Below are 26711 nucleotides of genomic sequence, written 5' to 3' on the forward strand. Positions count from 1 at the left end.
GTTCACAGATTTTCCAGATAAAGCCCACGGTTTCCTGGTCCTCAGGATATGTCATACATATACCGCATGGATTTATCAGGTTAACCAAGTGTTTTATAGTCCAACATCTCAAGTACAGATGTGATGTAAATAATTCTCATGGGAACAATTAATAAATCACTACAAATTCCTGTTAATTTACAAGTATTTTACCAATTTCATACAAACTACAAGATTTCAGAGGAAAAATTCTGGGATTGTTTATATACAAATGAAAGGTCCATTTTTCCAAAATTGGTAGGTGAGGTGTTAAAATTGCCCTCTTGAGTTATCATCCCTGAGGCCTCAGACTTCTGAATTTATAAAATTAAAGGTCCAACTGAATTTGAAATTAAAGATCAGGACCTCAGAGTCTGACATCCATTCATTTGAACCTCTGATATTATTTATAAATTTTGTTTTCAATAATTCAACAATAAAGTATTAATTTCTTCCCAAGTTACCACTGTACCATTCAGGATGGCAGGAGTACCCTCAACTAGCACAGCTAATTTGAGAGTCACCCAGGAGTACTCCACTAGCACAGCTATAACTTTATAATTGAATAAAAAATGATAAAAAGCAAAAGTATAATTTTTTTTTTAAAATTTAATGCTATCATTTCTACCTATCCAACATTTTCAGTAATCATCTCTTAGAGAATAAGTTAAAAATAATCATGTTACGATCACAAGCTAATTAGTAAAATCATCTTACTTTCTCTGTTTCATGGCGGGATCAAAACAACGGTCAGATTTACTTAGTGTATCCTTCACTTTACTTTCCAAGTTTAAATGGGCTCTCACTTTTTGTAAATCAGTGTATCCTTCACAACTTTCAAGTTAAAATGATCACTCACTTTTTATGAATTACAAATTATATCCTTTTTATATAATTATCTAACAGCTTTGACTAATAATCATCTTATTGTTTAAAAATTTCCAAATCTTGTGATCTACTACAAAATGTTAACAGACCTCCACCCAAATTACTTGTAAATTAAAATACTATCTTTTTAAGTAGGCGGTACTTAAAATTCACATTAAATTTAGAATGTTAAAACTGATTGTCATTATTTGCCGACAGTGGTAGTATATCCGTTTACTTTTACGATTTCTCTCGCTGTATCTTTTACAATCGTAACGTTCTAGCTCGGAGGTATGATAAAGTCACCTGAGCGTTTGACAATAAACTGTTACTGTCCTTTACCATGTTGTCACACAAACAGAAAAGTTTAACCTAAGTGTTTATCATACACTGATCAACTTATACCCATCTTTATGACTTTAAAATGACCTTTAGTGGATCAAATCAAAGCTTTAGACATACTGACCGTGACAGGGCCTTTAGTGGATAAAATCAAAGCTTTAGACGTTCTGACCATGACATATTTGATATCCATCTTTAGGGATTAAACACATTTAGCCAATGTAGACATTAAAGTGAAACATTTAAAAATAGAAAACAAGATGTGAGGTAACTGTCCATTAGACAGCAACTCAACAACAAAAATAACCATAACATCTGTATACATGTGTACATGTATGTACAACAATATATCCTTTAAATTTAGGATTTAATATAAATATTGGATATATTTCAATGATTCCAAACACACCCCAAAACACAATAAAGTCAATGAGATATTTATAGTTTAAATAAGAAGATGTGGTATAAAAATGTGTGTTTCCTGGTTGTTTTTGTTTTTTTTTATTATTACACATGTTACACATCCATTGTCTGTGTATTGCATAGTCTATTTTTTATAATAATATTGTTAGAATGATGTAATGCACTCCTTTGATCCTAATTTGGTGAATAAAATTATTCTATTTTATTCTATTCTGTTTAATTGCAGATTGCATATGATTCATACAGCATTGTGCAACAATTAACAATCCAACTGAGTGGAAATGACATCGATTTAAGAAATTATAGATCACTGTACCTCTAAAAACCACTGCAACAATTAGCTAAACACATACCATATAGTCACCTATAAAAAGCCTATATGTGACAAAATGGGAAATTAAAAAAAACAAACTAAAGGCCTCAATAAACGAAAAAAACAAATGTGACATCCTACCAAAGACAACCACCAAATTACAGGCTCCTGACTAAATAGGACGGAATATAGCTGTTGAGTTTATTCCTTCCCGTACCTCAGGGGACGGACTTTAATAATACTCTGAATATATTTTATTTACCTCTAAAAGTCTTACTTATATTATCTCGGAGGCAAAAATGTTAACCAACAAATAATAACAAGCCTTGGAAATTTTATTAAATATTAACTTCAAGTAGTTTTTTAATTTTGTAAAAACATAACATTTTCTAAATATATTGGTATTGAAACTACAGATTTTTTTTCATATTAATAACCTAATTTGACAGTCTCTTGACCTTACACATCAAATTAGTAGCCATGTGAAAAATATGACATGACTTAACCACAAATTTTACATTTTTGTCATTTGAACAGAAAATTTTCTTTAATAAATGTCAGCGGAAATAAAAAATTTGGATGTCAGCGGAAATTTCAAAGTTTGGTTTTATTTGTCGTTGACAACGAGACTACATGAAAGTTGTGACCTCTGTAATTATTTTTATGTAAAAATTTTTCTTCATTTAAATTCGTGTCTAGTATCTAAGACTGTACCTTTGTTATACTTTTTTGCATCATGATTTTATAAGAACATGATATGATATGTCACTTCAGTATATATAAGTGGCCTTCAAATTGACATCTTATTGTGGGCCGCTTATTGTTTTATATTTGAAATAAAGGCAGACATTAGTTTATAAAGTTCAGTCTATTCAAAGTTTCTAAAAATTAAAAGTGCTTTTCAATTCATAGGAAAAAAAATTAATATCTAGGAAAAAGATATCTAAAAACCGTTTTTAAACTGTTTATTAAAGATTGACACAGAATGTTTCAAAGAAATCATCCTGGTTTTCATTTTTTTCCTTTTTTCCAAGAAATCATTTAAGTTTTCATAATCTCGTATTGTACCAATTTAAAAAACATACTTCAATCAAAATCTTTCCTTTTTTTTTTAAATGTAGCTATGGTATCACAATGACCCTTAATAATAATCTAAATGTCAGAGGTGGATTAAGAGGGTTTTTCCGGGGGCCAGGCCCCCTCTTTTCAGTTTTGTGAGAAAAATTTGGTTAATAATATAGGGATTCACTGAAGTGTCCCCCCCTCTTAGGCAGTCAGTTGGCTCCCTCTTATGAAAATTTCTGGATCTGCCACATGGTTGTACATGTATTGTAAAATATCTACTACATGTTGGACATTATAAGTACTTTTTGGTATTCTTCCAAAATCGAAAATATGACAAAAAGTATATACATACTATGCAAAATTTATAATAGTTTACTCATTAATTATACTCTTTAATTATTAATTCCAAGTGCGACACCACAGGTGTGTTGCATGTAATCTGTTGTTTCACTTTGATTAATATACAGTCATGTGACAGGGTTACGGTCAAATCTATAAGTCTTACTATAATTCAGGTCCAACACTCAAGCTAAGGTCACAGTTTACAAGCTAATTATCAAAACCAGCCAATTTTTCTTGCTTCTATATTCAAAAGTGCAAAAATTGACATAGTTTTATCACCATGTATACAGGTAGTTAAAAATCTTGGAAACATCATTGAGAACATTATTTTAAAACGTAATAATAACATAATAAATTTGTAGGTATATTCCACATATATCATAATTCTCTGTAACAAATAAACAGCCTGACATTTTATATATATTACAATGTGTGTTTTGAAGGTTTTAGAAAAAATATTAATATGTACTTTTGATTATATTTTGAAGTTAGTTTAACTGTCTTCAAACTTTCCACAAAAGCCTTCAACGAAAATAAAATTTTTCTAAAGACATAATGCTTTAATAAAGTTTGGTTGTTTTATTGATGCTTGTTTAATGTCACGTGGAAAATTTTTCATGTATATCTAGAACATAATTAGAGTGCTTAAACGATTTCAAGTCTTCTGTTAAACGTGACATAAGAATTAAGAAAATTATTTTTTTTCACTCTTCAGGGAAAATGGTGAATTTAAAAATATTTTGTAATGGTGAATTTGGTATCATCAATGACAAAATATCATGTTCATAACAATGATATACCTAGTCAACATACACATATGGGAGATAACTCTTGTAACAGGTATGGGAGATAACTCTAATAACAGAACCTTTCCATTATATAATTAGGACAAACGAAAAGAAAACTGTTAACTAATAATAAGCTTACTAAATCATTATACTCTATTTAAAAATATGATGACAACTACCGGTGTCCAACAGAGACCAAATGACACATAAAATATGAAGATGTGGTATAATTTCCAATAGGACCAAATAGCATTGCCAAATCTATAAAAGCAACTATAGGTTACTGTACTGCACTTCAACAATGAGCAAAACCAAACCATACAGTCAGCTATAAAAGACCCCCCCCCCCCACCCAACATAATATAATATAACAAAATTGAATAATTTAAATGAGAACTGTTTGTAAGATATGGTTTGCTGCATTTAAAACCACAAAAAAAAAATCATCATAAAATATTAAATCAAGAAGATTATATTAAATTTTCATGGAACTTATTTTGGACAATTTTTTTCAGAAAATTTGTGAATTTGAGACATACATGTATAATACATGTTGTATTATATGTCTCTGGTGAAAATAAGGTGTCTTGACTCTTTTGTAGACATGGCAAAATCAATGTTTTGTTTTAAATAGTGACAATGGACAAATTAATGGACTGACAAATTAATAAGAAAGTCTATAATTTTCTGTCATTGAGTATAAGTGGGGGGGTTGTGTGGTAGAGTGGATTTTCTGCCATTTACCCTGGATCGATGTGTAAATGTATGAAGTATGAATCCTGATTATGATATTTCATTAACATGCAAGGTAAAAGTAAGTTTCCCCAATGTCCAAGTGAGTGTGAGATTTTAGTTTGAGAGATGATTATGTGATTTGGTTGTTTTGAGAGCTTTTGTGTATTCGCTGTACGGGTGAGTTTGATTTATTTTAACAGTGACCTTGACCTATGTTATGGTATGGTATCGTCAATAATGACGTAGACATTTAAATGTAAACAAGTCAGATGATATTATGTTTGTTTATAATTGAAAGTACCTTTTTGTAAAGATTTATTTGTTTAATAGAATCTTGTACTTATAATTGTATTATTGATTTCAGATAATGATATTATGTATTGACCATAGATCCATGATATATTGATCTGTATGAGGACACTATGATAGAAGTTAAATAGTGTAGCTGTTGATGTTATATATTGTACAAACTCAGTTCCACAAATTGGTGAGTTTACTTAACTGTGTAAATCGATTGCATTTGTATTTTATTTATGTTTACCTGTATAACTTGACTATGACAAATATTTCATTGTCACTTTGGAAATATTACACTGGGATTATCTTCCCTGATTATGAACATTCAAGCTAGATTCACATGAAGTTAAATATTTATATTTGTATTGGTTATAAATGATTATTCATTTATATTATATTATAAAGACATTATATACGAAGCTCAAATTATCTGTAATGATAATTTGCATGAAGTTATTGTTTATTGTTTGTAAATTTACATTTTGATATTTCCAAACCGTATACCGTTTGTATAGAATTTATTATGTTTGTACGTACTCAGTCGGATCGATGAAGAGAAACGGTTAAGAGTTCAAAGGTTAAAATATAGGATGTTTTAACTATATAAGAACATGTGAACTGACATGATAATAGAAGTGTAATAGACTAGTACTTTAAGCTATTGAATTGTATCGTTTATTTTATCATCTTTACCATTGTTTAATTGTTATTCCAGGGTTAGTGTATGTAATTGTAAGATGAATGCATGTGATGTACAATTGATGAATAAAGAACCCTATGACTCAGATGACTTAGTTATATTTGATGAAGCAGAAAATTAGACTTTTACAGTTGTTCTATATAAGAGTTGTGATATATGGCATATTGTCACTTACCCCTTATTTTTGTTAATGGTATTCAACAATGCTACTAAGTTCTTCCATCTAAAACTAGATCTGCTTTTTTGTTTTGTAAATATCCTTTTGTTTTCCATCGTATTAACATTCATCGCACACTAGGTATATATCCTTTTCACTCAGATAAATTTTACTTTGAAATTTCATTCAATTAAAGAAAATTGTAAACTCTTCCAGACGATCTTTTTAAAACTCATAAATATTTAATTCACAATCCCTTTTTACTATCATAAAATATTTAACACTTGATTTTTTACATAAGATATAATCCTAGTCATGCACGTTTAATTTTTTTTCTTTATTTGAATGCAGCTATTAACATCCGGTGATAAGGTATGCTTTCATTTGACGATTAAACTATCAGTCATACCTTTATGCAAATAAAACTTCGTTGACAGACAATCCATTCATAAATTCATGTGACTTAATACAAGGCCTAACAATGGGGACTTAGGTCTTATAATAATAAAGTCTATTTTGAGTGGATTAAGTCAGAAGGAAGTGACAATAGCCATTTTACGATATTTGACCTTTATTTCCTGAAGATATTATTATAAGACAACGTAATCTAGCTGTATAAAGGTGTTATTATTCGTCCCTTCCAGGTGTTATAAACAAACAAATAACAGAATTAATTTGTTACTTTTTAAATATATGTAATTGTTTGTACGTGCCTCAAGTTAAAATCATCATTAGAAATGAAGAATTAAACGTTACTTATGTCTAGTGCCTCTGGTTATCTTACACACATGCATTCATTAGTTAATAATAAGTAATTATTGTTGGTATATTTAGTACACTGACTCTGTATAACTTACAACTGACCTACATGTATATATTGTCACTTAGGGAAGAAATCTTATAACTTTCCCTAGTTTAACAATTTTAATTTTGAATTTTGCTAAAATTATATATTTTCATATTGGACATTTATTTTAGTTATAAAAAAAGAAGTAATTCCTTTAGATTTAATTTAAAATCATGATATTTTAACACTCAAAAACCAATCCATGATCCTTTATTGTATGTAAATTTAAGCCTTATAAATAAACTGACAATGAATAAGAAACAGTCTATAATACACTGTCGATTCAGGATAAGTGACTTTGTGTGTATTTGATATAATATATGTAGTGCAATATATGGCATATTGACTTAAGTCAAACAAGCCAGGAATCTTGAGACTTCATATGATTCCAAAATCAGGTTATTTTTCTTCTATGTTACGAAAGTACATAAAATATACAATGAAGAAGTATCCAAGCCTGAGATCATCCTACATCTATAGGGGGTCTTTAATGACCTTGACTCCCGATGGGGGTTGTGTACAAATGGTAATTTCTTGGAGATCCTAGGAAACTCATTCAGGTTTTACTGGATAAATGACCATGACCCTGGATGGGGGTCATGTTCAATCAATAATGTTGGTGAGATCCTGGGAAATTCATTGGTCTTACTGGATAAATAACCTTGAATCCCCATGATATTCTGGCACTGTCAGTAAAGCCCAGATCCTGGGAAATTCATTGCTCTTACTGGATAAATAACCTTGAATCCCCATGATATTCTGGCACTGTCAGTAAAGCCCAGATCCTGGGAAATTCATTGGTCTTACTGGATAAATGCCCTTGACTAACCCATGAGGTTCTTGCACTGTCCGTAAAGCCTAGATCCTGGGAAATTCATTGGTCTTACTGGATAAATGACCTTAACTAACCCATGGGGTTCTTACTTGTAGATAGAGCCAAGATCCTGGGAAATTCATTTGTCTTACTGAATAAATGACCTTGACTCCCCATGATGTTCTGGCACTGTCAGTAAAGCCCAGATTCTGGAAAATTCATTGGTTTTACTGGATAAATGACCTTGACTCCCCATGATGTTCTGGCACTGTCAGTAAAGCCCAGATTCTGGAAAATTCATTGGTCTTACTGGATAAATGACCTTGACTAACCTATGAGGTTCTTGCACTGTCAGTAAAAGCCCAGATTCTGAGTAAATGACATTGAATAACCAATGAGGTTCTTTTACTGTTGGTCAAGTCCAGATCCTTGAGAATTCATTGTTTTTTCTGGGTAAATGACCTTGACTTAATTAACCCATGAGGTTCTTGCACTGTTGGTTAAAGCCCAGATCCTGGGAAATTATTGTTTTTCTGGGTATACAATATAATCAGTTTGCCACAAGTTTTACATTCTTGTATTAAAATATAATCCAGATAGAAAGCCATTAAATTGTAATTTCAATAAAGTTTTTCACTTTTTTTAATATCTTACATGTACCCTAAGGATTTTATAAAACCATTAACTGCCATCAGTAACCTTTTATACAAATTCTGATAAAAATAACAATCAGTTTCTAATTTCTTCCTTAGAGGCTAAAAAATTACAAATCTACTGGATTAATATCTGATTCTGGACCTATTAACATTTGTCATTTACAATCGTATGTTTCCCAGTAATATATGTTTCTGGAACTTATAGTACTATGTGAAAAATTTAATTAAATTTTATTATCATATGTTACAATTAGAGAGTCAATAACTTCTGATTTACATCCTGGTTATAGACCCTGAGCTACTAAAATTAAATTTGAAACAAATTAAAATATTTTGATGGAAAGATAATGGCCATTAGGGCAATGTAAGCCTAAAGATTCATATTTTATTACATATTCACAAGGTTTATGTAAGTATTCTGATAATCTATTTTGATTTGTTTTAAGCATTAAACAGATCTCAATGGCATTATATATGTATTTATTTATCAAAATAAGATTTTTTTTTTTTGAAGTTTACAATTATTTAAACAGATAATAAAACGTTACAAATCCCCTTTAACTTTCTTTGATTTTTAATCATTGATAAATTTGAAAAAAAATAAATGTGTATATATTTTGTCCTTTTGAATAAATACGTTTGAAAGTTAGGTAACTTTCTATAGTAAAGTATCTATTTACACAAGTATTTAAAAGGTAATATATATGACTTCAATACAAAGATATAATCACATTAGAGGGTAAACTCATATGTAATAATAATATTTTCTCAGGCTAAATTCCTGACACTTGAGGACAGCTATAGAAAAAATTTACCAATTTAAAATTCTTTTGTCATATAGATAACAGCTTTAATTAAATCTTAAAGACTTTTTGTATAAAGAACAACTACAAATGAATCATACATTTCAAATTCATTGCAAAATAGTCCACAGTTCTTATTAATATTCTTTTCCAACATGTGTTAACTGTGAAAACTAAAATTTAAAATGCAAAGCTTACGTATTTTTGTTCACGACTACTGCCATTTTGCAGACTGTGGATTCATTTATTTTCATGGGTACCAATTTTTTCCCCTTTATGCCAGTTGTTGCCAGAATAAAAACTGCCAAACTGTTATGTTTACTTTTTAACTCAGATCTCAAAAGCTATGAGTACACATTTCTTACAGAGCACAGGCCATGCAAATAGCTCGGTAACTCTTTGGACTATAATGGCACATTTGTAAATAAGAGATTAATTCTGTCTTAACTACACCACAGTGACCATGTTAATAGGTTCAATCGATTAACATATTTCATCAATGAACCTTCAATAAAATCTTGATTTCTTGGAACAGTAAGATATTTCCCTCTCACACCTAAATTCCTTGGGAATGATAATAAACCTAAGTAACATTTCCTACAGATTGATATCAATAAACAGATATACGGAATCAATAAGAAGCAATTATATATCAGATTTATATTGTTTATATAATTATCCTATGATTTGTCCGATTACCATATAAATATACATAATCATCAATGAAGGATCGTAAATGTCCGTCTGTTCACACGATTTATATATATACGTGACAATCTATGACATTCCACTTATTAATTGTAATCCCCATTCTCAGGATACAACTTGGTTTTTAAGACGACATGATACATGTATATGTAGGACATTTACTCATGTTGTTTATATATGACTATCGTGCTATTAACATGATAATCTTGTGAAATTAAAACTTAAAACCAAAAAAATATTTAGATTTATCAGATGTTTTACATCAGCCTCATTTTCATTTGTAAGACACTAGTATTTATAATAGTCACAGATATTGTGGGTATAGATATCATTAAAACCACACATTTAAATGTTCAAAAAATACATGTAGCACTTGCTAAATAGAACCAAATCATTTAAAACCTGGAAAAAGGGTCTTCCAATTTTATATTTCTATCGGACATTCAAAAGCAAAAGTTACAGCCAAAGAAACAATATTTCTTTAAAGGTTCTTATTTACATCTTTGTAAAAGAACAACATAATATACCTAGAAACATCATTTTCAAATGTCACAAATCATACTCAACCCACACAGAATCCAGAAATTCTGAGTTGAAATGTCACGGATAAGGGTGAAAATATCCTATACACCCATCTATTATACTTCATTCAGAAAGATTTCAATTATATACAACATATCAAGAGTATTTAACATGCTCATAAAAACTTTATTTCACTTTCTGTTTCAAAAGATAAAATTATATTTTCCCACAATTTAATCTCGGGACATTACAACCCTCCATTGATAAACGTAAGCATTATGCCATTCACAAATATGATAAATATTTTAAACGTTTCCTAAGTATACAATCTACATTGAGCTCATAATACTTCCATTATATTCACTGATTTTCTAAATTTGGTATGCAAAGTACTTGTACAATACTGTCAAACATGCATTTTATGAATTCCTGAACGTCTGTATTACTGGGAGGGAAAGTTATAACAAGAATGTGTTGATCCATAGTACACCGATATCTCACTTGCACTATCATTTTCTGTGTTCAGTGAAATTGGGGTCAACACTACCTTGACCAAAAACTGAAGTGAGACAGACAAACAGATGAACAAACAGATGCAAAGGGACAAACAAATGGACGCACACACAAAAAACATATTGCCCCTAAGTGGGGCATAAAAATAAGGGGATGTTGTATGACTCGATACACCAGAGACCAGATTATGTTTGGCTCTGAGAATGAGACAAGCACATAAAGAATGTGGCTGCTGGATAAGTTTGTTGCATTAATTATGCTTTACATGATTTGTATCTCTGATAGATATTTTTTTGTTCTTGGTGCTATTATTATCTATGGCAAAACTTGAAAGTTTTAAGTCTAGCAGTAAAATGTTTGCAATAGAAATGACTATAAGTTGAAGTGTTAAAATAAAGTATGCTACTTCTGAAAGAGAAGTCCATGCCTGGGCAGTGACTTATGGGTCAGCCCAAATTGTGATAGGCTTGTGTATGTAGCATGATGTCATAATGTGTGAATCATAGTAAATAAAATATGGATCCTGTATGATGAATTATGTAATTGTCTTACATAATGATATCACCCTGGAAATAATAATTATTTTTGTTGGTTATTTTTTTATTTTTTTACTTAACCTCAAATTTTCAACAAAGTACAAGTTTTCAATGGGCTTGAATGTAGATTTTGACTAAAACCACACAAATTAGTTCCCACAGTAATATTATACATTCAAATTATAAAACTAAAACTTCTGTGTAACAGTAATGATACAGAGGGGAACATAATCAATTCTGGTCTGATTAAAAACCACAATATTGATAGATACTGGATTTTATAAGCCAATGGAAAAATACAAGAAAAAGATAGTAAAGTTCCCATTATAAAACATCTTTCAGCCTAAAACACAATGATGGTGTTATTTCCATGTGACTTTGTGGTATTTAGGTGTTTCACGATTAACAAGTCCTGGGTGACCACTATAATTTAAACAGGACATCCGAGTGACAAATTTGTGACATATTTATAAGTTTACAATTGTTTTAAGAACTATTCTTTACCTTCACATTAATCAATGACAACAAATGTATTATATATTTGACTTTTTGAATATCTTTAAAAGGAAACTACGTTTACGTTTTTACACCTTTTTTTTCAGAAATCGTTATACAAAATGCTCATATAATTTGAATGATGAAATAGATGTAGTTCATCACAAGATTAATTTACAACATGTACCATTTACCTGGACCAGGTAATTATCAGATGTGAAGGAATGAAAATATTAATTGTAGCGAACCAAAGTTTATGGGGAGTCAAATTTCTCTTTCGATCCCCTCAAGGCAAACCAAATCTTATATTAAGTCGTCAACTATAAATAAAAGGCACTGACAGAACAAATTAAAACAAAAAACATTAAATGTACATGTATATATTTCCTTGCAGGGGATGAAATTCACAACTCATTACATCCGTTTTAAAATTCAAATCTATTTGTCACTCAGAACTAAATAATCTTTATTACTTCTTACGATTTAAATTTTTAATAGGTTTTTGCCAAATTCATTTTTTTCCAAAAATTTCGATATCAGGAAAATATAAAATTTTGAATAGAATTGAACTTTGATCTCTTCTGACACTCCCTCCCTTTTTCATGCTTGGTTGCTGTCAGGGAGCAGAGACAAAGGATGAAAGCCAGCAGTAGATCTAACTTTAATCAGAAGAAACAAGCTCATTTCTTACAGGAATTTCCTCAAGACTGATTTGTTTATTACTAAGGGGTGTTCCTCTTCAAGCTCATGTAGAACTGAGATAAAACATATAGTTAAAACAATATCTCTTTAAAGTTTTAAATTAACTGAAGATCGTGACATGACAACGAGTCGCCTCCCTTTTATATAAATACCGGATCCGTCTAGACCTCTGACAATAATTATCTTGAAATGAGCAGTGGAATCTCCAACATAAATGACCATTGAAACAGAATCAAGTTAATCTCCAAGCCAGATCTCCATTGAAATGGAATAAAGCAAAACTTCAAAAGCTTAGGCATGTACATACAAGTACATATAAACAATTACTTATATCACTAATACACCCCCTAGTTATGTTCGTTTCCTGTCCCAGATACTATGAATACATGCGGTTGGACTCACAGAATAAAAATGCTCCCATGTTTAACATAATTACAGTATATTTTTGTTAATTGATAACTGGACCAAATTGTTTATACTGTTTAAATGCTGATGATCAAGTAACACATCCCAAAATTAATTTAGTTCAATTTACATATCATATACTAATTTACATATTATATATCAATTTACATATTATGTATTAATAAACATATTGTAGAGTTAATCTTGCAAACACATTGAACGGAATTTAGTTATTCAGAACCAAAGTTTGGGGGAGTCAAGTTTCTCTGAACCCCTCAAAGACAATTATATCTTTGAACAAGAAAATAAATAGTAATAAAGAAAAAAATTTCTCTTTTCCTAATATTTGCATTTATTAACTGACCACAAATGAGGATAAACTTTACCAATGAAACCACAAGGCAAATAAACAAATAATGTAAAACAAAGTTTAAACCTCTTATTACCTGTCTTTAAAATAATTATCCCATTCAAAGTATCATATAAAACCTAGCAGGGGTTAAAATTCACAAACTGTGGGGTCTCAGAAACAATTTTGATATTTTTGGTATTTATACTTAAAATGATTTTTTATGTTACAAAGTAGGACCAAATTTAATTACCCTTGTCAGATAATCTTTAAACCTAGATTCTGCATCTTTGACTGAACTGTTTCAACTTATTCAAATTCTTTATTTGTTCTTATAGGACGCTTGGCTCCATGTAAATTTTCACTCTAAATATGATAACTTGGTGACAACGATAAAATTCACACCTAAATCATATGAGTAGTTGACTAAAAATATTGAATAGCCTAAACTAGATTATTTTTCACTAACTTTATTTACAACTATAGAAAAGCATTTACTGAGTGGAAACCTTGAAATTAAATCACAATGAAATCTTATATCCAGCAAATTTTAAAAGCAAGGGTTCCAACCATATGTCCACATTTAAAAGCATTGATTGTCAAAAACGGGTGAAATTCCAACTCTCCAGAAATCCCCTCTCCCCCCAGCCCCCTGGATCAGCCACTGTAACTCCTTTACCAACAAACCATCCAATTGTAAATATTTCATTGCATATTGGTGAGCAGGAAGGGTATTGCTCTCTCATGTTCAACCACTCCATATTGGTGAGCAGGAAGGGTATTGCTCTCTCATGTTCAACCACTCCATATAGGTGAGCAGGAAGGATATTGCTCTCTCATGTTCAACCCCTCCATATAGGTGAGCAGGAAGGGTATTGCTCTCTCATGTTCAACCACTCCATATAGGTGAGCAGGAAGGATATTGCTCTCTCATGTTCAACCACTCAATATAGGTGAGCAGGAAGGGTATTGCTCTCTCATGTTCAACCACTCCATATAGGTGAGCAGAAAGGGTATTGCTCTCTCATGTTCAACCACTCCATATAGGTGAGCAGAAAGGGTATTGCTCTCTCATGTTCAACCACTCTATATAGGTGAGCAGGAAGGGTATTGCTCTCTCATGTTTAACCACTCCATATAGGTGAGCACGAAGGGTATTGCTCTCTCATGTTCAACCACTCAATATAGGTGAGCAGGAAGGGTATTGCTCTCTCATGTTCAACCACTCCATATAGGTGAGCAGGAAGGGTATTGCTCTCTCATGTTCAACCACAGCTCTATATAGGTGAGCAGGAAGGGTATTACTTTCTCATGTTCAACCACTCCATATAGGTGAGCAGGAAAGGTATTGCTCTCTCATGTTCAACCACTCTATATAGGTGAGCAGGAAGGGTATTGCTCTCTCGTGTTCAACCACTCCATATAGGTGAGCAGGAAGGGTATTGCTCTCTCATGTTCAACCACTCCATATAGGTGAGCACGAAGGGTATTGCTCTCTCATGTTCAACCACTCCATATAAATGGTGCGTTTGAGTTCTTTCACCTTTAAATAGTTTTAATTACATGTTACGTGACCTTGCAGGGTCTATAGATGTGAATATAATAAAGTTGATCGAAGCAGGGAAAATGCAATGAGACAACCATTTGACAATGCATAAAAACCAAAGCAACATTTAAGTGTGTTTGATTTCTTAACTTTTATGTTTAAATTTACATCATGTCATAATTGCACATATTGTGACAAGTGTTACTGTGTAATTACATTTAATATTTAAGGTGTGTTTGACTTGTTTCCTTTAATAGTTTAATTTACATTATGCCATAATTGCATATATTATGACATGGGTATGCATGATTTCATTTAATATTTAAGGTGTGTTTGACTTATTATCTTTAATGGTTTAATTTACATCATATCCTAATAGCACATATTGAGAAGTTAAGGTGTGTTTGACTTATTATCTTTAATGGTTTAATATACATCATATCCTAATAGCACATATTGAGAAGTTAAGGTGTGTTTGACTTATTATCTTTAATGGTTTAATATACATCATATCCTAATTGCACATATTGAGAAGTTAAGGTGTGTTTGATTCCTTACCTTTTATGGTTAACTCCATTCATTAAACTTCTACACTTGGAAGATAAGTGAGCAGGTAGTCCCATTTTTATACTGTTATACATTGTACATTCGTGGGATTAACAAATCCAACAATCGGATGTTACTTTCTGTACAATTTGTACCATATATATTTATGAATATTGGAACAATATTAAATCATCTAAACTATTTACACTTCAGGATATACAACTGTTCCATCAAAACTATTGATTTCATGTAAAATTCTCCAACAAAACAAAGAGTCAAATTACACACTGCTGTTGTCAATTTCTCAATAACCACTAGATATCAATGTCCACTAAAACATACAAATCTTACTTAATGTCCACTTAAACATACAAATCTTCCTTATAATGGTCTAAGATTTCAATGTTTCTTAAAGAAAGATTGCTGCTTAGATTGTCAACACAATAACTAGACCAGATACTGATATTAATATCCACTAAAACATACAAATCTTCCTTATTTATGTAATTGTCTTAGATTTCAATGTTTCTTGAAGAAAGATAGCTGCATAGACAAATTAACTAAACAGTAAATGTAATAAATTCCATAGAAATTCAATACAGATAAATCTCTTTACTTCACACCATTTACGGCCAATATCTGATTAGTCTGCAGAATGAAATCTTTACCTTATTCACTGGACACAGACTATATATGTTTTCAATCACTGAGGACATCCATTTGTTATTATGCAACAATAAAACAGGGTAATCCAATCTATTCAAACAATGTTAGAATGTAACCTAAAAACTTGATGGCGGAAACCTTATAAGCAATATTGGTCTAGGTTTACTAAATTATGTATATGTATGAAACTTTATAGTTTCATCAACAGTTTTAAGAAGAACACCTAGATATCTATTCTCTTTGTGTTTAAACATCTACAACAGTATAATATCTAATTTCTCTTAGTATCCATTTATTTTTTTCGGGCCGATTGTTTTTTTCATCAATATATTTCAAAACTATTTTCCACGGTCATCAAATGTAGCGATTATCTTCCTATTCAGCTGACAGGCAATAATAAATTTATTAAATTTTGATTGTTTTTATATGTCCCATATGTTACACCACATATAAGGTTATAAATTCTTCAGCTTCAGGTTATACATGTACCATATCTATAGCACTAAAAACACATCCACACAGTCTTGTTTGTTCTATATGAAATATCTTGTTTCTCAAGAATATTAAATTAAATTCAGATCACATCTAAAATCTTCTAATATTCCTCAAACCATATCATGCAATTATGAAATCAAATCTGCGTTTTTTCGTTTCTTCTTTGCATTTAAAACTCGTAAAACTACATATTGCTCAAGTAAACAATAGCTAGCTAGAATTCTATAGTGCACAAGTCTTTAAAAGCCTGAAATCCAATCCTGTTGCGAACAGACGGAATAATTGTAGGGTTATATATACAATGACATTTATGTAGATTTCACAGATAATTTAAAGTTACAATATAAGTCTTCTGACATTTCACTTTCTGATAAATTTACTGAACAGAAGCAAAATTTATTTCAATAAATTTTACTCCTCTTTTGTTTAAAATAATTCCATATTTATTTTACGTCTAATTCTAATGATTATTTGAGGTATAAAATCATCACATATGAATTACTATTCTTAAAATCCTCAGTATTACATCCATCACAAAACTATTGTCTAATAAAATCTTGCTGTTATCTATCAAATTCTTCAAGATATCTTTCAAGTTTATAAAATTCAAACGATTTATGTCACCATACTACTTATCAATATTCCACGTTTTTTTTTAGGAGATAGATCAAGTTGCCGATTTGTTAAATATTTACACAGGTCACAGATCACACAGAACATATCTGACTTTGGTGGTCATGGTTCATTGATTTTGTGATCAGTAATATCTCAGGGATCATTGACCATGAAATTGATGAGGTAATTAAATTATAAACAGGTATTTTGCAGGTAAATAATTATCCTGATCTAGAGATAATTGTTTCTTTTATATTTATATTTGTATAAAAGGCTAGTGATAATAAGATATTAAGTATGAGATGATATATATTATATATATTTATTCAGAAACTCCAGAATTGCATTTTTACATTAATTCACTTCCTACTATGAGATAATAGGTAAAAACCATATCTCATATTCTCATCAATGTCCTTTATAAATTACAAACACAGTTTTATGATAGGCACATGCTGTTCAGACCAGCAAAATGATAATACATTATACTTTAGAGATTCTTCACTGTTTCCTCTTAAATCCACTCTAGCATAATCCACTTATATATAAATTGCTTTCTTTTTACTGCAGGCCATCCCCCTTTATCAAACCCCTCTCCCAAAAATAATTTAAAAAAGAAAAGAAATAAAACACCATTATAAGAAATTGTAATTTATCTAGGATCAAATATGGCTTAAATAAATAATGAATACACATAATGTACATAAACTTTAATCTACACTGAGTTAAGGGACCTTGGATTATTAGATAGATATATTTATTTACTTTGGGGACACATATTGTACATAAATTACTTATTTGATTATGATAAGCTTAACCTTCAATTCTATTGTAAATACTAAAGTTTGATAACAAAGTTTAGAAACATAAAAAAGACTGATTATAACTTGGAGTGAATCAGGTACAACAATCATGTAATGTTAGGTCAAAATGACAAGGATCAGATCAAAGGAAAACTTGACCCTGAAGTAGAAATCATTTGACTTTTTCATGTAGTGCAACATGTAGCAATCTTACACCTGCTTATATTAACATTACATAAACATCCAATCTAACATATTTAAAATGAAGAAAAACTACACAAGGTTAACATGTTACCCTTCTGTAATGCACAAGACATGAGTGACCTTCTCTGTGACCTTCTTTTATAGGGTTATCCACCCTATTTTCAGGGTCACCACATTAAAAATACATGTATATGTGTTTGTTTTTTTAAATAAATTACCTTGTTAAAATAAAGTTATAATCTAGTTTACATTTCAGTTTTTAAGTCATTGTTTTAGTCTTGTGAAGATTCTAGACTGTAGAAGGTTACGGACTGCAGACATAAGTTTTGAAGAATTATTTTAATGTAAATATGAACATTTCTATGAACAAAAAGTTTTTCTTATTCACAACCCTATGTTTATCTTTTACTCAGACTGAGTACAAAATAAACAAAATATTTCCCTTTCTCAAAAACCTGAATAACATGAATATGGAAAGTTTATATCATTCAACATAAATGTGATAGAGTTATCTCCCTTCTTACAGTTTTCCCCAAGAGACAAACATTACAATGTTTTTATATTACCACGCTAATTACATTGTCAATCAGATTTATAGTTTCCTTATAAAATAGATAACCAAAAATCCATTGGAAGTGTGAATGAATAGGATTCATTAATTGGAATATTTACTGAGGTGTATGGAGGAGGTTGATATTGACAGGTCAAGGTCTGAAGGTCAATCTTCTTGTCTGTGTTCTGACAGACTTCTTAAATTATTATACAACCTATATAACCTTCTATTGCAGTTAAGATTCTATATGCATATAATTGGAACAAAATGAGACCTATAATCCAACACAATAAAACTCTTAATGATTCTTCAAATGTTTTTAGACAAAGGTCAAATATTTATGAAATAATGTTAAAATTCATAAAAGTAACTTTTATTAATTTTTTTGCAAATTTGATAAAAAAATCAGATATATAGGAAGAATTTTAAAAATACATAAAAAATAATTGTTGATACAGAGAGATATTTCTTTAGTTGACTTTATGATTTTTTTTAACAAAGAATTAGTGGAATCTAAATTCTCAGCTGAGATATACATGACATCCTTTTCTTAATAACATTTTTATTATTGTAGATTCAAATGATTTTTTTTAATACCAATTTACATGGATAGAGGAAAAATGGTTATTTCCTGGATATGATCATGTGGTTTGTCACTGGATATGATCATGTGGTTTGCCACTGGATACGATCATGTGGTTTGCCACCGGATACGATCATGTGGTTTGCCACCGGATACGATCATGTGGTTTGCCACCGGATACGATCATGTGGTTTGCCACCGGATACGATCATGTGGTTTGCCACCGATACCATTATGTGGTTTGCCACCGGATACGATCATGTGGTTTGCCACCGATACGATCATGTGGTTTGCCACCGGATACGATCATGTGGTTTGCCACCGGATACGATCATGTGGTTTGCCACCGATACGATCATGTGGTTTGCCACCGGATACGATCATGTGGTTTGCCACCAGATACGATCATGTGGTTTGCCACCGATACGATCATGTGGTTTGCCACCGGATACGAGCATGTGGTTTGCCACCGGATACGATCATGTGGTTTGCCCCTGGATACGATCATGTGGTTTGCCACCGGATACGATCATGTGGTTTGCCACTGGATATGATCATGTGGTTTGCCAAAGTCTGCAATACAAGCCTAAAGAAAATGCATACTTTATTTAACATACAGTAAGTACCTGGTTCCCCTTTACCCATGAAATCAACAAAAATTTGGAACACACTTCTTATAACTTTTCTCAATAAAAACTGTACTTTACCTTTATATGTATACTGTCAACTGCATGATAACAGTTTTTGACGAAAACTTTAATTTTTTAAATACAACACATAATAAATAACATGATGAGATAACAAATTTCAACAATAGATTGCAAAGATTTTTTTTTTTTTTTTTTTATAAAAAAACTGTAACTTTACTCTTATAACAAAAAAGCTTATACAGGAAGTATTTAGCCAAACAGAATAAACCTTACATCTTAAATGAAATGGGTCAATATCTAAGTTCTTTGTTGAGACAATAAACAAAAGAACAAGGAAAAAAATAAGTATAAAAAACACACAAATAGAATCTGGATTCAGGAAGAATTAAGAAAAGAAGAATGTGTTATAACTTACGACAGAATCAAGAAGCCACAAAATATTCTGATATGGTTTTATTGCTAATGAGACAACTATTCACCTGAGACCATATGGGATCATTTACTGCCTTCAACCATGAGCAAAATAAATACTGAAATGCTTAAGAACAGCCTCTAAAGATTCAGGCCCTGGCATGACAAAATGTGGAACAATTTAAAAGAGAAAACATTAAAAGCCCTGTTTTCTGTCATTCCATACGCACAAATTGAATAAACAGTGGTGGATCTAGAAATTTACATAAGTCAGGGCCCACTGACTGCCTAAGAGGGTCCTGCTCCCGTGACGCATGCTTCAGTGATTCCCTATATAATCAACCAAAATTTTTTCAGAAAAGGGGGGGCCCAGGTCCGAATACCTTTGCCCGCCCCCTAAATCCGCCTCTGATAAAGTTTATCATATCTTAAAACGTGAATAAACTGTGTTAACTCTGATATTGAAAAAGTGTACAGATGTTTCAATTGTAACTTTAGTTAAAAACACCTACTGAATATCTCTTACAAGGCAAAACATAAATTGATAATTAATGGATAAAGCTGCATGTGTGCTGCACATTTTAATATCTTTACAAGAAAATCTTTCTAATTTATGACAAAAGTATGAAAGTTTGGCTTTAAACTTCACATACAATACAGATGAGGATATCTCTTGTTTTTTTCTGAACCTGATTGCTCTTCAAAAACTGAACCATTTGATATATTATTTTGTTAGTTCATTTCTTCTTATTTGTGGTAGAAAATGTGGCATTTGTTTAACTGTAAACAGGGATGAACACATTCACAAATTGCATTTCAAAATTTAAATCAATTTTACTAGATCTTTTTCTTATCATACTAATGAAACGTTTATTATTTTAAAAATATATAAGATAGGACTTAACTTCCAACAAGTCACATCACCCTCATAAAGTTGAAAATGGCTGACTTTCAACATCATATATTTTAACGGAAAATCTCTCTTAAACTCAAGTGTAGATAAACTCTAACAAAATAACCACTAGATTGGGAATGGAGCTGTCAACAGCACCCATCTTAATTATCTAGTATTAATAACTGTATATATCATGGTGGCAGGAGTATGTCAAATACAAAGATTTCACCAAATTAAATATTGTCATCAACACAATGAAGTCTATCTGTCTGGTACCTTATCTCAATCAAATAATGATGTCTTAACAGGGAACAAGTAGTAGTAGACACAGCACTGACTGAGATTTCAATAAAAGAAGACCTTTAATTTATGCCAAACGTTAGAATGTGATGCCAGGCTTACATTGACACTTAAAAGACTTGTCTGGAGTTACAAAACACGTTAGAATGTGATCCCAGGCTTACATTAACACTTAAAGACTTGTCTGGAGTTACAAATCACATTAGAATGTGATGCCAGGCTTACATTGACACTTAAAGACTTGTCTGGAGTTACAAATCACATTAGAATGTGATGCCAGGCTTACATTGACACTTAAAGACTTGTCTGGAGTTACAAAACACATTAGAATGTGATGCCAGGCTTACATTGACACTTAAAGAATTGTCTAGAGTTACAAATCACATTATAATGTGATGCCAGGCTTACATTGACACTTAAAGAATTGTCTGGAGTTACAAATCACATTAGAATGTGATGCCAGGCTTACATTGACACTTAAAGACTTGTCTGGAGTTACAAATCACATTAGAATGTGATGCCAGGCTTACATTGACACTTAAAGACTTGTCTGGAGTTACAAATCACATTAGAATGTGATGCCAGGCTTACATTGACACTTAAAGACTTGTCTGGAGTTACAAATCACATTAGAATGTGATGCCAGGCTTACATTGACACTCAATAAAGACTTGTCTGGAGTTACAAATCGTTAGAATGTGATGCCAGGCTTACATTGACACTTAAAGACTTGTCTGGAGTTACAAATCACATTAGAATGTGATGTCAACCTTACATTGACACTTAAAGACTTGTCTGGAGTTACAAATCACATTAGAATGTGATGCCAGGCTTACATTGACACTTAAAGACTAATGTCTGGAGTTACAAATCACATTAGAATGTGATGCCAGGCTTACATTGACACTCAATAAAGACTTGTCTGGAGTTACAAATCGTTAGAATGTGATGCCAGGCTTACATTGACACTTAAAGACTTGTCTGGAGTTACAAAACGTCAGAATGTGATGCCAGGCTTACATTTACACTTAAAGACTTGTCTGGAGTTACAAATCACATTAGAATGTGATGCCAGGCTTACATTGACACTTAAAGACTTGTCTGGAGTTACAAATCACATTAGAATGTGATGCCAGGCTTACATTGACACTTAAAGACTAATGTCTGGAGTTACAAATCACATTATAATGTGATGCCAGGCTTACATTGACACTTAATAAAGACTTGTCTGGAGTTACAAATAGTTAGAATGTGATGCCAGACTTACATTGACACTTAAAGACTTGTCTGGAGTTACAAATTGTTAGAATGTGATGCCAGGCGTACATTGACACTTAAAGACTTGTCTGGAGTTACAAATCTTGTTAATAGTGAATATATGATGAAGTGTTATAAAGTTCAACCGAACGGTCAACCTATGCAGACTATATTTTTAAGCACTAAAAACTTCAGGTTTCTTGTTTTAATTCGAACAAGTTACATATTCAAAACTTAAAGTACAATAGCTTTAAGTTCATAAATAAGATGACTAATTATACCAAGATAATTTTTCGGTAGTAGATTCTAATCATATACCTTTACCGACATGATCACGGTTGACTGTTATGGAATTTCCTTTTCACAGATGACATATCTGTTGTTTCTCTTTTATTATGCTTATTTTCCCTGTGTAACTAATTTACATGATGAACATTTATTGAGTCTGATCACATCTATTGACAGTCTTATATAGTTAATCTTTTTTTTTTTTTTAAGACTTGAAATACATTTATTGAAAATCACCTGAATACAATTTTCCTTGTGTAACCCAGGGAAGAATACACAATATAGTTAATCTTAAATATCTTTAATCAAACCAAATAAACAGAATTATGCAGCACTCCTACAGCTACAAGCAAATTCTAAAATTTCCACACACTCAATAATTAATTATTACATCAACAGCATACGAATTACAGCCATTAAATCTAAGGACAAGGGAACTTATTATCTTCATCTTAAAATAAAATGAAGTTTCATAGATTGCATCACAAAGTTATAACTCAGTGGGCAATATTTTCCTTGATAATATCCTAGTACAATACTCCCTTTTACACACAGAGACGGGCAAGATTTCTTGTATTATCACATAGTTCTTCTAAGCTTCATACACAAAGGGCAATATCCTTGTTAGTATCAAACAATATTTCAAGCTACATACAAAGATGGGTAATATCCTTGTTAGCATCACATAATATTTTGACTTAACACACACCAAGGGCAATGTAGTTACATTTTCTTTTTTTACTATTCTTTTTTCTTTTAGCTTAGTGTTTATATATTGATTTTTAAATTTATAATCATTGAGTGAAAAATTTTCGATACCTAATTAATAAATTTCAATTATCAATCTTCTAATAATCTGAACATGACTACTTATTACAATCTTGGTATCAAATAATGTACTTCTAAATATTTACATCTTATCAATCTATTAATTATGAGTTTGAAACTAACTTACAGTTACTAATGAATTTGTTCAAAATCTTTATTGAAAGACGACAGAAGGTTTAGCAATATCTCTGCACACAGAAACATTTCCAATATTCAATTAAGACAACCAATTTAGTATTTTGTCAAACCTTGGCTATATAATTACAGCGGTGAAGTATGGTTTGTCGTTAATCACTTCTGTAAATGACTTTCTATACTCATCAAGCTTGTTATTATTTGTTCATCATTGAAGGTTATGATGACCAGGAAAACAACAATTTACAATACCTCTATATTAAACAAAAATTATTCAATAAAATTACTAGGATATAAAATAAGAAGATGTTGTATGGATGCCAATGTGACATTCTCTCCACATTAAAATACCCTACGACATAGATTAGTTAACATCTGTAGGTCACCTTACCGTGAGCCTTCATCAATAAGCAAAATCCATACTCCATATTTAGTCAGCTATAAAAGGGCCAGAAATGACAAATGTTAAACAATTCAAATGAGAAAACTAACTGGCCTGAAGAATGTGTGCAAGTCAACAAAAGAAAACTTAAGTATTGATATACAGAAACAAGCAACAACCCCTGATGCTCCTGACTTAGGACAGACATTTAGTATATTACTGACTTATAAATGCATCATAAATAGTGTCATTAGGAGATTAGTGAATAGTCAAAATATTGTCTATGTACATACATCTCAAAGAATCTATAACCCAATAATAAATTTCTTATAAAAAGTAGAAAACTAGGAAAATATGAGTGTTTTAGTCTATCTAAAATTTTGGTGGAAAATATATGAGTGATTTCTCTATAGTCAGACATCTGAGTTATATCATCCATTTCAGAGTTAAACACGCAACTTAACTAACATCACAAATTCTACAGTTATAATTTAATTTAAACTTGAAGAAAATTGAATTTCTTTAAATGAACGATTCACTGATTGCAATTTGCATCCAAGCTGAGAACCGTCTTCCATCAATCAACTTGACAAATTGTTCCGTAATTCTGCAAAATTCTGCTCTCAACAAATCAATAGAGACCATAAACAAAGACACATGCAACACCAAACATGTAATGCTCCATGTTTAATGGCTACCATTAGTGTTATTCAGCAAGAGATACATGCAAATAAGAAATCAAGCTTCAGGGCTCTTATCATCTGTAAAGGAATAATATTGATAATGAGATAGAAGCTGGAATGACATTGACAAGGTCGCAGATCTAGGTCATAAAATGTTGTGGTGAATTTGATGTTAAATACATATCTATACTGTAAATTCAGAAATTACGGGGAGCATTTATTGTTACGATTTTGTCATTTTAGACTTAAATGCTATTTTAATTTTTGTGATAATGAGAAAAATCCTGTTTAATTCAAAACAAAAATTTCAAAATTAAACTTTTTTGCGATTATGATCCTGTCACATTTTTCAGTTATTAAAACAACCATTTTTTTAAAATTTTATCCACTATAAAAATTTGTAGTTGCAAAAAAACAAGATTCTTTACTCAAAGATATCATGGTCATTTTCATTTGTTACAAATAAAAAGTTAAAATTTCTTGGTGTTTAAACTTTATTGCAATTTTCTTGTGACTTTTTCATGTAAATGATCGAGGTAATTGACAGCTTTGCACTCTAAATGGTATTATAACCTATGATTATCAAATAGGTATAGATAGAACAGTGATTGCCCTCTTTGATTGATTGTTGGACAAATGACAAAGTACTATTTGTGATCCTAATTTTCCTAATATGTTAACTTATATGACCCAGATGTTCTACAAGACACAAACTTATCACATTAATTTACTCTGCTTATTAAGGTTAAACAGGAACCTAATTCACCGTTTTTTTTTGTATATTAAATCACACTTTATGCGGGGTTCACACATTGCCGATTATTGCTCCCGTTTGAGATCAGACAGCGATACGAAACGAAAAGTGAAAAAGTCGGATTACTATCCTCAATTATCTGGAATGTCCTATCATTGTCTGAACGCAGTCGTTTAAGTTCGTAACAGATTCCTACTGGTCGGGAAGGGTCCGAATAGTTCGGCGAAGCACCCTGACAGCTAGGTGCGTCCCGTAACATTCGGGGAAACTCAGCCAATTTAGTCTAGTCGGATTACAATCGTGCCTATGTCGTGACAGATTCTGCTGTATCGGATCACAATCCTAACAATGTTCTGTGTATTCTGGACGTTGTCCTGTGGAACGGGAATGATCTTGAGAAATTTTTCATTGTTGGTTTTCTGCCGTTTGAGTCCAGATTGCATCCAGATCTTGTCGATTGCGAACCGTTTTTGCCAAAACCGTTCCGGAACAGTCCCGTTATTAATACGAAATTCATCAATAATACCCACGTCAGAGTCCCGACTATTACAAAATACAATACGACTGAGACCAGACAAAGCCGTTTGCAATGCGATAGAGCGGACTGTGATAGGTTTACGTTCCGACAGTACCTGCTGATCCCAATTATGCCGACAATTTTCGAACGGATAACTGCCGTCAGCATCGGTTCACTGTCTGGTCACAGTCTGATCTCTGTCG

The 26711-nt window shown here is 31.3% G+C and overlaps 1 protein-coding gene and 1 long non-coding RNA gene across 14 annotated transcripts in view; one reads left to right on the forward strand and one right to left on the reverse strand.

Annotated features, from left to right (window-relative positions):
• LOC143056552 (rap1 GTPase-activating protein 1-like) overlaps nt 1-26711 on the reverse strand; it is a 174056-nt gene that overhangs the window by 21067 nt on the left and 126278 nt on the right. The window contains exon 1 of one of the 13 annotated variants that reach the window (XM_076229653.1): nt 15502-16335. The exons of 10 other annotated variants lie outside the window; for them this stretch is intronic. In XM_076229653.1, the coding sequence (XP_076085768.1) occupies nt 15502-15584 (83 nt within the window). In that variant the 5' untranslated portion in view covers nt 15585-16335. Of the gene's footprint in view, nt 1-735; nt 981-6065; nt 6394-15501; nt 16336-26711 lie in introns of those variants that run through there. 2 more of the 13 variants (XM_076229652.1, XM_076229656.1) reach the window with 2 other exon arrangements.
• On the forward strand, nt 4942-5977 carry LOC143056554 (uncharacterized). Its single transcript, XR_012972398.1, has 2 exons — nt 4942-5380; nt 5906-5977. It is a non-coding gene; the product is annotated as an uncharacterized LOC143056554 (long non-coding RNA).

Source organism: Mytilus galloprovincialis, chromosome 13 (genome assembly GCF_965363235.1).
Source record: "Mytilus galloprovincialis chromosome 13, xbMytGall1.hap1.1, whole genome shotgun sequence".
Lineage (NCBI taxonomy): Eukaryota > Metazoa > Mollusca > Bivalvia > Mytilida > Mytilidae > Mytilus > Mytilus galloprovincialis.